General features: G+C 43.5%; 1 protein-coding gene across 2 annotated transcripts in view; it reads left to right on the plus strand.

Moving 5' to 3' along the window:
- DOCK1 (dedicator of cytokinesis 1) overlaps nucleotides 1-12547 on the plus strand; it is a 268915-nt gene that overhangs the window by 49359 nt on the left and 207009 nt on the right. For both annotated transcript variants that reach the window (XM_077784742.2, XM_077784744.2), the window contains exons 19-22: nucleotides 3463-3560; nucleotides 6971-7060; nucleotides 7413-7513; nucleotides 9375-9509. In XM_077784742.2, the coding sequence (XP_077640868.2) occupies nucleotides 3463-3560; nucleotides 6971-7060; nucleotides 7413-7513; nucleotides 9375-9509 (424 nt within the window). The remainder of the gene's footprint in view (nucleotides 1-3462; nucleotides 3561-6970; nucleotides 7061-7412; nucleotides 7514-9374; nucleotides 9510-12547) is intronic.

Genomic DNA, 12547 nt, shown 5'->3' on the forward strand with positions numbered 1-12547 from the left:
ATCACCAAGAAACAAAACCAAAAAATCATCATTAAGTTCCTCCCTCACATATCAGTTTTCATCTAAAAGTTGACAGTGGTTTTCAGATGGTGATTTCTGAGGCTGATTTTGAGTTTTGTAAAAGGGTTGGTTAATATTCTTTCTTTAACTCTTTTAAAAAACAAGTAAATAAAAATCAGTTTTCATCCTCACTTACAAAAATGTTGAGCCAAAGCAAATTTTTTCTCCTTTTTGTTGCCTATAGTAGTTCTTTCTTTACCCTCCATAACTATCTTAGAACTGACCTTAAGAGTTATTTTTAGTAATTCTGAATCTGGCTTTTTCTGCATGGTGTTTGATGGTGCAGAGACTTTTTTGTGTCTGAGCTCTTTGAACACTCCCTTGACTTTGGTTCTCTATGAACTTTGCGTTTTTAATGTTCCTTTTCCATCAGTAATCAATGTCCTTAGCATGGAAAAGTCTTCAAAATAACAAACTTGGCCACTGCTGAGACTTTGAGAGAGAGTGATGGTGTGAGGTGTCTACTCAGTTTAGCACTTGACCAGTTTTTAGTGATCTGAGCAGAATTTATTAAAGCAGGACATTCCCTGACCTTTTCCTGGATTTTGCAGTTAATTTTGAGGAAGACTGGTGACACAAGACAAAGAGCAGGAGGAGGAACCCTCAGTGCCTGTGGAAGTAAATGCTCCTGGTGCCTCTTCCAGGATGTCCTTTGATTCTCAGGAACAGAGCTGGAATTGCATTAATGGCTGGGAAAATGTTCAGTTATCAGTAGGCAGAGCTGGCTGTGCTGTCCCTGTGGATTTGCTGTTGGAAGCATCCAGGGCACCTCGAAAGCTTATTCCAAGAATTTCTGTTTTCTCTTCTGCCTGAAGGACTCAGATCTCTGGATAAGAGTGGCTGTTCCTTCACTGGAGTCAGGACTTGGAGGAAACAGGGGGACCAGGATTTTGGAGAACGCTTGTGAGAAATTTGACTTAGCACAATTGATAATTAAAAAAACCCCAACACACACAGAGGACAAATTGAAGCGCTATGGTGGCATAAAAAGTGAAGATGTAAGCACAGAATTAAAATAAAAATCACACAGACTGGAAAATCAAATGTTAAAGTCAAGAAGGCAGAGAATTTCAAAGAACAGATGGGAATTTAGTTAGAGGGGAAATATCTAGCTGAATTCAGTGTCTGGGCTTTGGGAGAAGTTTGGGTGTTACTGTAGGGAAGTTTTGCATAGATCCAGGTTAAGGAAAGCAGACAGGCAGGAACTTGGGGTGTTTCCTTCCACTTGTTAAATACCTTGTAAAAGAACAATCTTCAGATGCAGTCCCTAGAATAATAAATCACATTAATAAAGCCCAGTTGCTGCTGGGGACTTTGCAGTCTGTTTGTTTAATGGGAATTCACAGATCCCAGACTGGTTTGGGTTGGGAGTGACCTTAATGATCACCCAGGGACACTTCCCACTGTTGCACATTGCTGCAACCTGGCCCTGGACACTTCCAGGGATCCAGGGGCAGCCACAGCTTCTCTGGGCAACCTCATTCTGTCTTCCTCTTGATGTTTTCTAATCTCAAATGTCCCTTGACCTAGGCTTACTCCATCATTCCTGTTTCCTGTAGGCTAAAATACTGTTTTAAATCCTTTTTCTGCATTATTTTACACACAGCCCTGTGGAAAGAGTGGGATTAGCTGCCTGACTGCTGCTTTGCTGGGGTTAATTAATGCTTGCATTCCCAGCGAGTGCCCATTTTTCCATCCCCTGTAAGTTATTTTTCCCTTTCAGCTGGCCTGCACTGACATTTTGTGCTCACAAATGTATATTCATTTAGCATTTGCTCTGCCATCACGCTGCCAGTCCACGTGGGTTTGTTTTCTTGGGGCAATCCATGATGCTGTTCAGAGCTCGTCTGTGGGCTGGCTTTTGTTCACATCATTTCTTCTGTCAAGCTGATGCCTTGTTAGAAGTCAGACTGCAGCCAAATTCAGGGGTGGGAAGCTGATATAAATATATCCATGAAACACTTTGGGTAACTCATGGAGGCATCTTTGCTTGGCTTCCAGAAGCAATTTTTTTTTTTTTTTTTAATACTGAGTTTCTAAGACTTTGGGTTCAGGCTATAGACTTCTTGTAGGATGTATTAAAAGGGAATGGAGGACTTGGATTCAACTCTTTCAAAGCTTTAATGCAGTAAAACTCCCTTGATTTCTCCTCACAAAGAGATGATGAGAAGGCTTGGTTTGAGTGCTGCTCAGAGGGGACTCTTTCCAAGGAGTACTGTAGGGCTTTCCACTAGGAGTAATTTCATTTATTACTTAAAATGAAAGGTTTTTGAGAAAAGCCTAGCAGCTGCTTTAAGTCTTTGCAGATGATTTCCAGAACAAACTCTGCAGAGTCATGCCTTGGTAAACGTTGTGTTGGTTGCTTTGAAAGCCTGAATAGCAAAGAGGTGATGAGGGGGTATTTGTTGGGAGAAAGTGCCTGTTTTGAGTGAGTTTGGGCACAATTCACACAGTATGAGTTATCTGGGGATGTGGGCCAGGGGCTAAACTGAAGGCAGTGAGGCTTTAAATTAGCCATCAAATCATTGAACTTGGAGAAGACCTTTGTGATCATTGTGTTCAGTTTGTTACTGAAGGCTTCTCCTGAGCAGGAGTTGCTGGGAGTTCTGTTTTGTGCTGAAAGCTGATTTTCCATGGGGAAGAACTTTCCCCTGGGGCTGCTTTGGCCAAGGCAGGAGCAGTGTGGGGTTTGGGGTCTGGGCTGGGGTTGGTATTCACTGGGGAGCTGCTGCTCTGCAGGTGAACCCTGCTGAGAGCCCCTCCCCAGGAGTTTCTCTAGAGGAATCTGTGATCACAAATGAGAGAGCTGGCCTCCTGCATTATCCATCAGGGAATGCTGCAGGGTTTGGGGATGGGAGCACTGGCATGATCTGGGCTGGGCCTCAGGGTCCATGCCCTGGGAGCAGCCAAGCACTGAGCACTGGCAGATATTCATTGCCCCCACTCTGAGTTAGTTTGCAACTCTTTGTGCTTCATTGTGCTTTATTTTCTTCCCAGTTTATGCAGTGAGAGCAGAGAAGCTGGAACCATTAATGCTGGGAGAGTCACTGCCCTGTAGATACTACTGTGTTGGTGGCTGACTAATTTCATTTTGGCTTTTTTTTTCCCTAAATACACAACTGTTGTGTACAGCAAATCAAAAACCCAGGGACCAGGCTTCCTTGGCCTAGATTTTCCTGCTGATATTTCAAAAGCTGGCTGCTTTTCTGAAAGCCTTTGAGTTCTGTCTGGGCACAAGGATTGTCCCAGCTTTCTGCAGCACCAGAGGGTACCAGAAATACACTGTTGTCCAGGGAAAAAAGCTGAAGTATGGAAATAAAACTTTGTCCTGCATATGGTGATGGAGAGTGAGGAAAGGGAAAGAGCCTGCAGGAGATAATTGTTTTTTTTTTTTACTCCTAGTTGATCTCTTGGGACTGCTGAAGTGGAGATCCAACACGAGCCTGTTGCACCAGAACTTGAAGCAGCTGATGAAAGTTGATGGTGGTGAAGTGGTCAAGGTAATGAGTTAAAGTCTGTAAAAATCCCAGATTTTGAGGTGCCTTTTTTTTGGCTCCCCACACTTTCCCCCTCAACCCCACTGCACTCATTAGCACATTATATTGCAACCAGGAACCTCAAACTTCAGGATGCTGATGCTCCTCTCCCTGCCCTCCAGGAATATTTCAGATGTTTGAGGGCTGATAAAACACACATCAAATGCACATTTCTGAAAGCTGGGTTGTTTTTTTCCTAGCACTTTGGTGAATTTTTATATACAGACACATGAAGAAAAGGTATGTTTCTTTGGAAGATTAGACCATCTTGGAAGTCTTACATGGTGATGTTAAATGTATTTTTGATCTATGGATGTGGAATGCAATCTTAGGGTGTGCTGCTGTTGTTTTCTTCTAAAAAATACTTCTGGAAACATTTAGCTGAGCCAAGTTATTTACATTTGCCAAGGCCACTGAGTGATTGCAGGGAGCTACATAAAGACAGATTTAGCTGTGCAAAAGAGAAGGCTGGGACTTTATGGAAGGTGTTGTAATAAATCAAATCTAAAAGAGTGTCAAAAGATATACTTGGGGACAGGTGACCCTGGAGAGTTCTTCCCTTACTTCAGGGGATTTTTAGTTGTTTAATAGAAGCATAATGAAGCCTCAGTTTAAAGTAACTTAAAGCAGCTGGGAATGCTGATTTTGTCCTCCTTGGAGGGTGGGGAAAGTGGGGTCCCACAGATCTGTGTTTGAGGAAGATTCTGCTTGCTGTGGTTTTGTCCTGGATCATTTGAGAGCAGAATCCTGCCCGTGGTACTGGCTCCTGCTGGGCACTGCCATGGCTCTGCCTTGGACTTCTCCCTCCTCTCCAAGTGTGACATCCCAGGGTGCGTGGCACCTTCCTGCTGGGTGGGATCAGGGATTTCCTCAGGATGCACCACAAGTGGGCTTGGAGTAAAAGCAGTTTTGGAGTGAATTCTCCAGCTGGCACATGCTCAGGACCCAGTGAGATTCCCTTCTGCTCCCAAGGATGTCAGCACAGTTGGAGTCAGGCAGAGGGCAGAAGAGGGAGTGTTTAATAGTGCTCCCACCACTGTTTTTATCCTTCTTTTAGAGGGCCAGTGCTTAGAGGAGTGTTTAATAGTGCTCCCACCACCATTTTTATCCTTTTTTTAGAGGTCCAGTGCTTACATTCTCCATCTGTTGCAGCAGTGTTCCATCTCTGTGGGAGCTGCCCCATTGCAGGATCTGGTTTGTAGCTGTTCCTTTCTGTTCCTCCAGCTTTCTTTGCCCTTCATGTTTTTAACTACAATACCCAGTGCAGCCTGGATATCTTTAGAAAAAAGTATTGATGTGATAAAACACATTCCTATTTTCTGTTAAGCCATTGCCTGTTTTAAAAACTCCCAGTAAAAGGCCTGGGTCTACTGGTGATCATTTATTTGAGTCGAGATGAGCTCAGATCCCCATTCTGTGCCTGTTCCCAGAGCGTGTGGAAGCTGTAAATGTTATCTCCCTTCCCCAGAGGCTCTGGCTCCATTTGTGCAGAGTCTGTGCAGTATGAGAATGTAAACTAATAGTGTAGGAATTATTCATGCCACCTGAGAAATGTCTGCCCCTTCACAGAGCAGCAGCATCTCTGCTGTGCTCTTCCTGCTGCTACACCAAGTCCTGGTGAACAGATTTCAGACTTGAACTCTGCTCATGAAAGTCAGGCTGAGGTGCCTGAATGTGAAATCAAGGCTTGATCAGCCTCCCAACCATCCTTTGGCTTCCAGGGGACTCAGTGTGTGGGACCCAAGAGTGCAACTTCTCTTCAGACCAAGAGAGAATCTTCTCCTGTCGAGGCTCAAATCTGTGCTTTGCACTTCCCTCCCTGCCAGCTGGCAGCAGCCACAGAATCATTTAGAATTACAGAACCATTTAGGTTGGAAAAGACCTCTGAGATCACAGAGTTCAACCTCCAGAACATCAAGTCCAGCCTTTAATGTGCTTTATTTGCACATCTTCTTTAATGGGATGAGTAAGGCTGTGAGAAGGTGATGTTTTCCCTTTGCCCCCATGGTGAAATGATGAGCTGGCTCTTCCCCAGGGCTGGGCTAAGATCAGCTGCAAGAATTTGGGCTTTTGTGTTTTTTCATCCTCAGCAGCACGGACTGTGAGTCTGTGTTCAGTCAGTTTAAGGAGTTTGACATTCAGCTGTGCATGGGGGTTAGCTCCTGACATTTGACTGTAGGTTGAGGAGATCAGGTGGATCAGGCTTGACCAGGAGGCTCACTGAACAGCTGAACATTTTTAAAGGAGGAAGGTGGGAGGCAGGATAGTTTTCCATCCCTCTCACAGGATGGGGAATGCCTCTTGGAGCTGGAGCCCCAGGATCAATTCCCTTCTGCTTGTTGAGATAGTCTTCCTTCTGTCTCATCTACAAGGCAGAATATTTTTTTTTGTTTTTTTTTTGCATTTTACTTTGCAGGCCCTGGCACAGGTGCCCAGAGCAGCTGTGGCTGCCCCTGGATCCCTGGCAGTGCCCAAGGCCAGGCTGGAGCACCTGGGACAGTGGAAGGTGTCCCAGGGGGTGGCACTGGATGGGATTTAAGGTCCCTTCCAACCCAAACCATCCTGGGATGATTTGAGACAGATGTGCTGGAACCATCCACATTTAACCCCTTCTTTCTCAACCCAAACTGAGCTGTGCTGCAGCCTGGCTGTGCCCTGGAGGAGCCCCTGTGTGTCTGTGCCAGCTGGAGGAAGGAGCTGCTCAGACACAATCCCATTGCAGCAGAAGTGATGAGTACCTCTGGCACTGCATGGATTCCTGGCTGCCTCTGGGAAGAACTCCTGGAATTAGGGACCTTTTGTCCTTGTGCTTTACTGGGAAGCCCCTGGCACTAATCTGCTTTTCCTGTGGTGTTGCACAGATGGGGTGCCCAGGCAGGGGAGTGAAGCCCTTGCTGTGTAGGTTTGGGGCAGCAGTGGGGTGCTCTGTTCCCATTCCTGCATGTGTGACCCAGCTGGGACTGTGGGGATGTCCCGAGTGCCTCCCAGGGCTCAGCTCCCACTTCCCCTTGGCATGAGACTCAGTTGCTTGTGTGGTTTGTGCTCTGAAACACCCAAATTTTCAGCAATGCATGGTGACCGTGTGGTGAAGCTGCAGTTTGGAAATTCTTGTTGTTGGAGTATTGTCACAGGTGAAAATCCTTGTCCAGGTGTGCCAAGTGTGATTTCTGACTTCATTTTTTCTGTTGGAGTGATAACCTGTGTATAGATAATCAACTTGACTAAAAATAATCTGCTGAAAAGTGTTGGATTTGTCATTTTTTAGCTAACTTAAAATGCCTTTACTTTAGTAAAAATACCTGTAGAAACCTGTGTGGAACCTCAGTTTAATTTGCCTTTGAAAACATGATGAGAGCTGTGTTGTTTCTTTGTAGTTTCTTCAAGATACACTGGATGCCCTTTTTAATATCATGATGGAGAACTCGGAGAGTGAGACCTTTGACACTTTGGTGTTTGATGCTTTGGTAAGCTTGCAGTGGGGAGGGTCTGAAATGTACCTAAAAATGGGGAATTAATGATAGAATCAAGTTTATTAATGGAAAAGATCTGAGCTGAGAGTTATTATTTAATTTAAAAGCTATATTTAAATGTTCAGATCCAGAGGGAGTTGGATTATATCATGTCATCATCCCAGGAAATAAGGAAGCACTGAAATCCAGTCACTTTTAATGGATTACCAGCAGAATTTAGGACAGGAGCAGAACAGAAATTTTAATGTCAGTAATGTTTCTTCTCTGAGAAGAAAGGGGAATGCACAAAAATTAAAGATTTTTTTTTTTTGAGACTAACACACTAATTATGCTGGTTTTTTTCCAGGTATTTATCATTGGGCTGATTGCTGACAGAAAATTCCAGCATTTCAACCCTGTCTTGGAGACCTACATCAAGAAGCATTTCAGTGCTACCTTGGCCTACACGTAAGTCAGAAAATTTATTTTTCCTCATGTGACTCTGAGAATTTCTCCAGGTAATGTTATTTAGTTACTTGTGTATGTATCTTTTGATAGTGCTGTAATGAAGAAGGGGGATGATTTGACAATTTCAGGAGTTGTTTTGTAAGGAAAACAGAAGCAAATCTCACTCGTATTGGAAGTAAATAATGTCCATTTAAGATGCTTCAAATACTGGGGTTTTTTTGTGCATTAAATGACACTGTACCCTGATTATCCACATTACCGTCAATGTGGGGAAGAAGCAGTGAAAGACAAAAAAAGTCCCATTATTTTTGTTGTCTGAAGTAGTTTGTGACAGATGGAATCTTTGCTGCTGTGTTACACTGGAGGAAGAATATCCAATGAAAATCTTTGCAGTACTGGGGGGAGGGAAGGCAAACCCAAACCAGAAAACCTGGGGTGCCCTTTGCTGATGCTGAGTCTCTGTTAAGGGACCTGAAAAAGTTTGAAAAAAATGATTTAAAATGGTGAAGAATCATGAAATCATAGACTATCCTGAGCTGGAAGGACCCACAGGGATCACTGAGTCCAGCTCTGCACACACACCCCAAAATCCCAGTCTGTGCATCCCTGGCAGTGCTTTCCAAACCTCCTGGAGCTCTGGCAGCCTCGTGCCCATTCCCTGGGGAGCCTGGGCAGTGCCAGCACCCTCTGGGGCAGAACCTTTCCCTGATCCTTCTTTAATTCTTTTGAGCCTGCCGTCTCAAGGCTGATATTTTGGTCACAGAGTTGCTGCTGTTGCAGCTCTGGGTGGAGCATCCTGAACTTCTCAGGAGGAGCTGAGGGTGGTCCTCTCATGGCATGGAGAGCATCGTTCCCTCCCTCGAGGGAAGGCAGAGACAGGGAAAGGCTGAATTCTGGCTTGGGGTGTCCCCATGGGTGTGAGAGATCCCTGCCCTCGCCCTGCCTTTTATTCATGGAACATCCAGCGTGGAAAAGAGCTCCAAGATCATCCAGCCCAACCTTCAGCAAAGAGAGGTGGCCTTGGCAATATTAAGTGCTTACTTGGAATTCTCAGGCAGTTTGTTCCTGCTCCAACAAATCCCCAGGCAGCAGGATCTCTGTGAGCTCAGTGTTGTTTTCTGTTAGTGGGGAATAATGTGCAGCTTGTTTACTTGGAGTGGGGATGTTGGATCATGCACTGGAGCTGGGATGATTTAAAATGGAATTGCTCGTGGTTGCATTAAAGCCCTGATTTATATTCATTGGAAGGGAGGGAGCTGAAATGGGATTATTTTGAAAATTGTTTCACTTTCGAGTCTGATAGGCTTTAAAATGGGGAAGAAGAGAGTTTCTAGCTGCTAGTGTGTACTTTGAGGAATAAATTTTACAAATTTCAGCCCAAAATCCATGGGAAAGATTTCTAAAGGGGAAGCCTTGCTGAATGAAGGAACTCATAGTTTGTATTAATTCTAACAGTATGCTTGTATTTAGTTATTTTTATTTATAATTATTTATTATAACTAGAAACACTTGTAATTTTTTATTCTTATTTATACTTTGTTTATTTATTATTAGTGGGTGCATTTTTCTCAGAGCCTAAATCTGAATATCCATCTGAACATCCAGCAAAAAATCAGCCTTACTGAAATTCATTTCATTATTTGTGTGTTAAATGAGGTTATGGTCTGTGGTTTTTCTTTTTTTGCTCAAGAATAAATTCCAGCCACTTATCAGCAAAACAAAACCATAATGCGTTTATTAGTTGCATAATTAACTTTGTAGCTCTGCGGACACATAATTGTTCTTTAAACCCTTCAGAATGGAAATTCTGTGAGAATACTTATAACTTGTGTGTGGGTTTTTTTTTTTTGTATTTAAACAGAAAACTGACCAAGGTTTTAAAAACATACGTGGACAATGCTGAGAAGTGTGGGATCACTGATCAACTCTTCAAAGCCATGAAAGCCCTGGAATACATCTTCAAGTTCATTGTCCGCTCCAGGATATTGTTCAACCAGTGAGTATTGCCAAAAATGCCCCAAAACTGCCAACATTTTACAGTCCAGCAGTTAAAACTGCTTAGTATTGCACTATTCTACAAATGCTTGAAGCTGTGGGAAATATTTCAGGGGAAGGGTTTTCCCTCTTTAGCAGAGATCTGTATTTTCAGTAGCAGTGAATTGGTAAAATCAGCATAGTTGAGGTCTCTGAACAATTAAAGCTTGGCACTGTTTGGGGAAACTTCTGTTGCTGTATTGTGTTTTATACACAAGATGTTACAGAAGTTATAAACCAAGCTGATGGGATCTTCACTTAGATTGAGTCCTTTTACTGCTTGTTAGCAGTGGGAACAGCCTCATTGCAAGGGATTTATGTAGAGCTCTTCAGTTACCATCTCCACCACCCTTTTCTCTAATTTAAAGCTTGGAATTTATTTCTGTAGGAGCCTTGCTGCGAGATTCATAAAATACTGGATATCACTGAGGCTGGAGCAGGGCCTACAAATCACTTGAAAACAGAAAAAATAAAATTCCCTCTGGTTGCAGATTGGATTTACAGACAGTCTGACCCTCCAGGACTGGCTGTGGGATTTCCACAAATTCAGTGTGAGACCCAACCCTGCATGCCAAGGGATTAATCAGTGAAATTACTGAATGCAGAAAGAGCCTGTGATTATTTTCTGCTGCAGGACTGAAGCCCTGCCTGGGGGCTGTGATTTGGAGTGACTAAAATGCAGGATGGCTGCTGCTCCTCTGAGGAATCACAAGCAGCAAGCTGAAGCTTTTATACTCCAAAACATGGCATGTTTTTAACTTCAGGAAGGGGTGGTGGGCTCCATGGATGGATGGAGCATTTTAGCAGTTGAGTTCTGGATAAATCCATGGAAGTTCATCCACTTTTAAAGCATGGTAGCACATCTGTTTGTTCACTACAGCAAAGGTTGATAAAGGCAAAATCTTACAAGTGACCTTTAGAAAAACCTCTGATTTCCTCAGTAATGATCCCAGTGCCTGTGGTGTATTCACTACAGTCTTAAAATCCTCCAGGCAGTACTGGAAGGACCAGCCTGGTGTAAACCTTGATTTCTCACAGCTGCAGAGATCTTGTGCTGTATCAGGTATATTAAATAAATAGATGTTATTAACTGACAGTAGGAACACAACACATGTGTGACTAACTTGTTTATTTTTATTATAACTTCCTTTTTGAAAGGCAGAGCTTTTTGTCTGAAGCACTTTGATTTATTGGGCTGTCAAGTTCAGTTACTCTTTCTGTTGGTATAAGTTTCACCTCTCTAATCTGTTCAGGGGGACACTGAAATCCATTATGGAAATGGGGACTTAACAGGTTTTTTATCCTGCATAACCCCCAGTTTTAGCCTGAAAGGGGAATAGAACTGTGCACAGCAAAATAACACAATTAAGTGGTGTGGGTTTTTTTTTTTCTGTAGTATTTATTTCCTCTGTGTCCAGGTTAAAATAAACTTTTTCATATCTGAGGCTTCCAAAGGTTTATGAGCACAATGCTAAAAGTGACACACATTAACTTCAGTGTAAAGCAGCAGGAACATCCTGAACTCTGTGCTTATCCCAAGAAAAGCCCATTTCCAGCTGCAATATGTGATCCATCATGATGTAGCTTTATAGATGGGATATTGGGAAGGAATTCCTGGCTGGCAGGGTGGGCAGCCCTGGCACAGGTGCCCAGAGGAGCTGTGGCTGCCCCTGGATCCCTGGCAGTGGCCAAGGCCAGGCTGGAGCACCTGGGACAGTGGAAGTTGTCCCTGCCCATGGCAGGAGTGGGACTTGATGGGATTTAAAATCCCTTCCCACCCAAACCATTCCATGATTCTGTGATCTTGGATGTGAAAAACGCCAATCACTTGGTTTTTAAAAATTTTAAAGTTTAATAATAATAAAATGGTTATAAAAATAATCATATAATTAGAGTAATAAAGTGTAGAGTTAGGACAATTACAAGACAATAAAAGGCAAAGAATTAGGGACGTCTGCTATCTCTCTTGACAGTAAAGCATGAAAAGCATCCCTTGTGAACAAAGGAATCACCCTTAAACCAATACACTTGTTGCATATTCATACACCTTCATGGTTATGCATCCATTCTATTCTAAACAAGAAACTCTGTCTGTTGTATGTCAGCTGTTCCTTTAATCCTCATGGCATCTTCGAGTCTGAGCAAGGCCTGAAGAAATTAGCTTCTTCTGATAAGAAGCCATAAATTCCTCTCCTTTGGAAGATTTAGGTGTTCCTTGAGTATCTCATTCGTAAAAAAAAGAAAAAAAACCTTCCCCCCCACATACAGAGTCTCTATATATATAATTTATTTTTTTTTAACTACTAAAGACTTCATTTTAACTACAAAAGCACAACTAATCAATATAACATTATACATATAGTAACTATCTGCGTAGAGCCATATAATACACATTTTTCACATTGGAGCATGATGAAACAGTACAATGATTGTATCTAGCAAATTTCCGGATGGAATTCCCTTTCTGAGCTGCAGACTACATTCAAGACCTTCCTACTGGGTTTAATTCCAGGAGAAGATGGAGGGTCTTGGTGCAGGTGTCTGGGGGGATCAGAGCCCCTGGGCCAGGCAGAGCTTTGCAAGCCCAGCTGTTCTTGTTGGGTTGTTGAGGCTCTTGATCCATCAGAGCTGACTGGGTAAAGATGGGGTTTAACTGGGGGAAGCATTCATGGAGTGGTTTGGGTGGGAAGGGACCTTAAACTCATCCCATTCCACCCCTGCCAGGGGCAGGGACACCTCTCACTGTCCCAGGGTGCCCAAAGCCCCATCCAGCCTGGCCTGTAAGTCCCATGTGGTGTTTGTAACTCCCCTGTTCAGATTTAATCTGGATTCCAGATCCCGGTTTTTGATCATGGTAAGGCTGAACACCCTGGTGTGGGTGAGTCCCACGTGCTGCCCAAGGAGGAGAAGTTCTCAGGATGATGTGGAGCCAGTGGTGGTCTCCCCCTCCTTTTCCAGTGAGGATTTGCCATCCTACACCTGGAGCAGGGCAGGTTCTGC

The sequence above is a fragment of the Lonchura striata genome, chromosome 6, assembly GCF_050655825.1.
Source record: "Lonchura striata isolate lonStrDom1 chromosome 6, ASM5065582v1, whole genome shotgun sequence".
NCBI classification, from domain to species: Eukaryota; Metazoa; Chordata; class Aves; order Passeriformes; family Estrildidae; genus Lonchura; species Lonchura striata.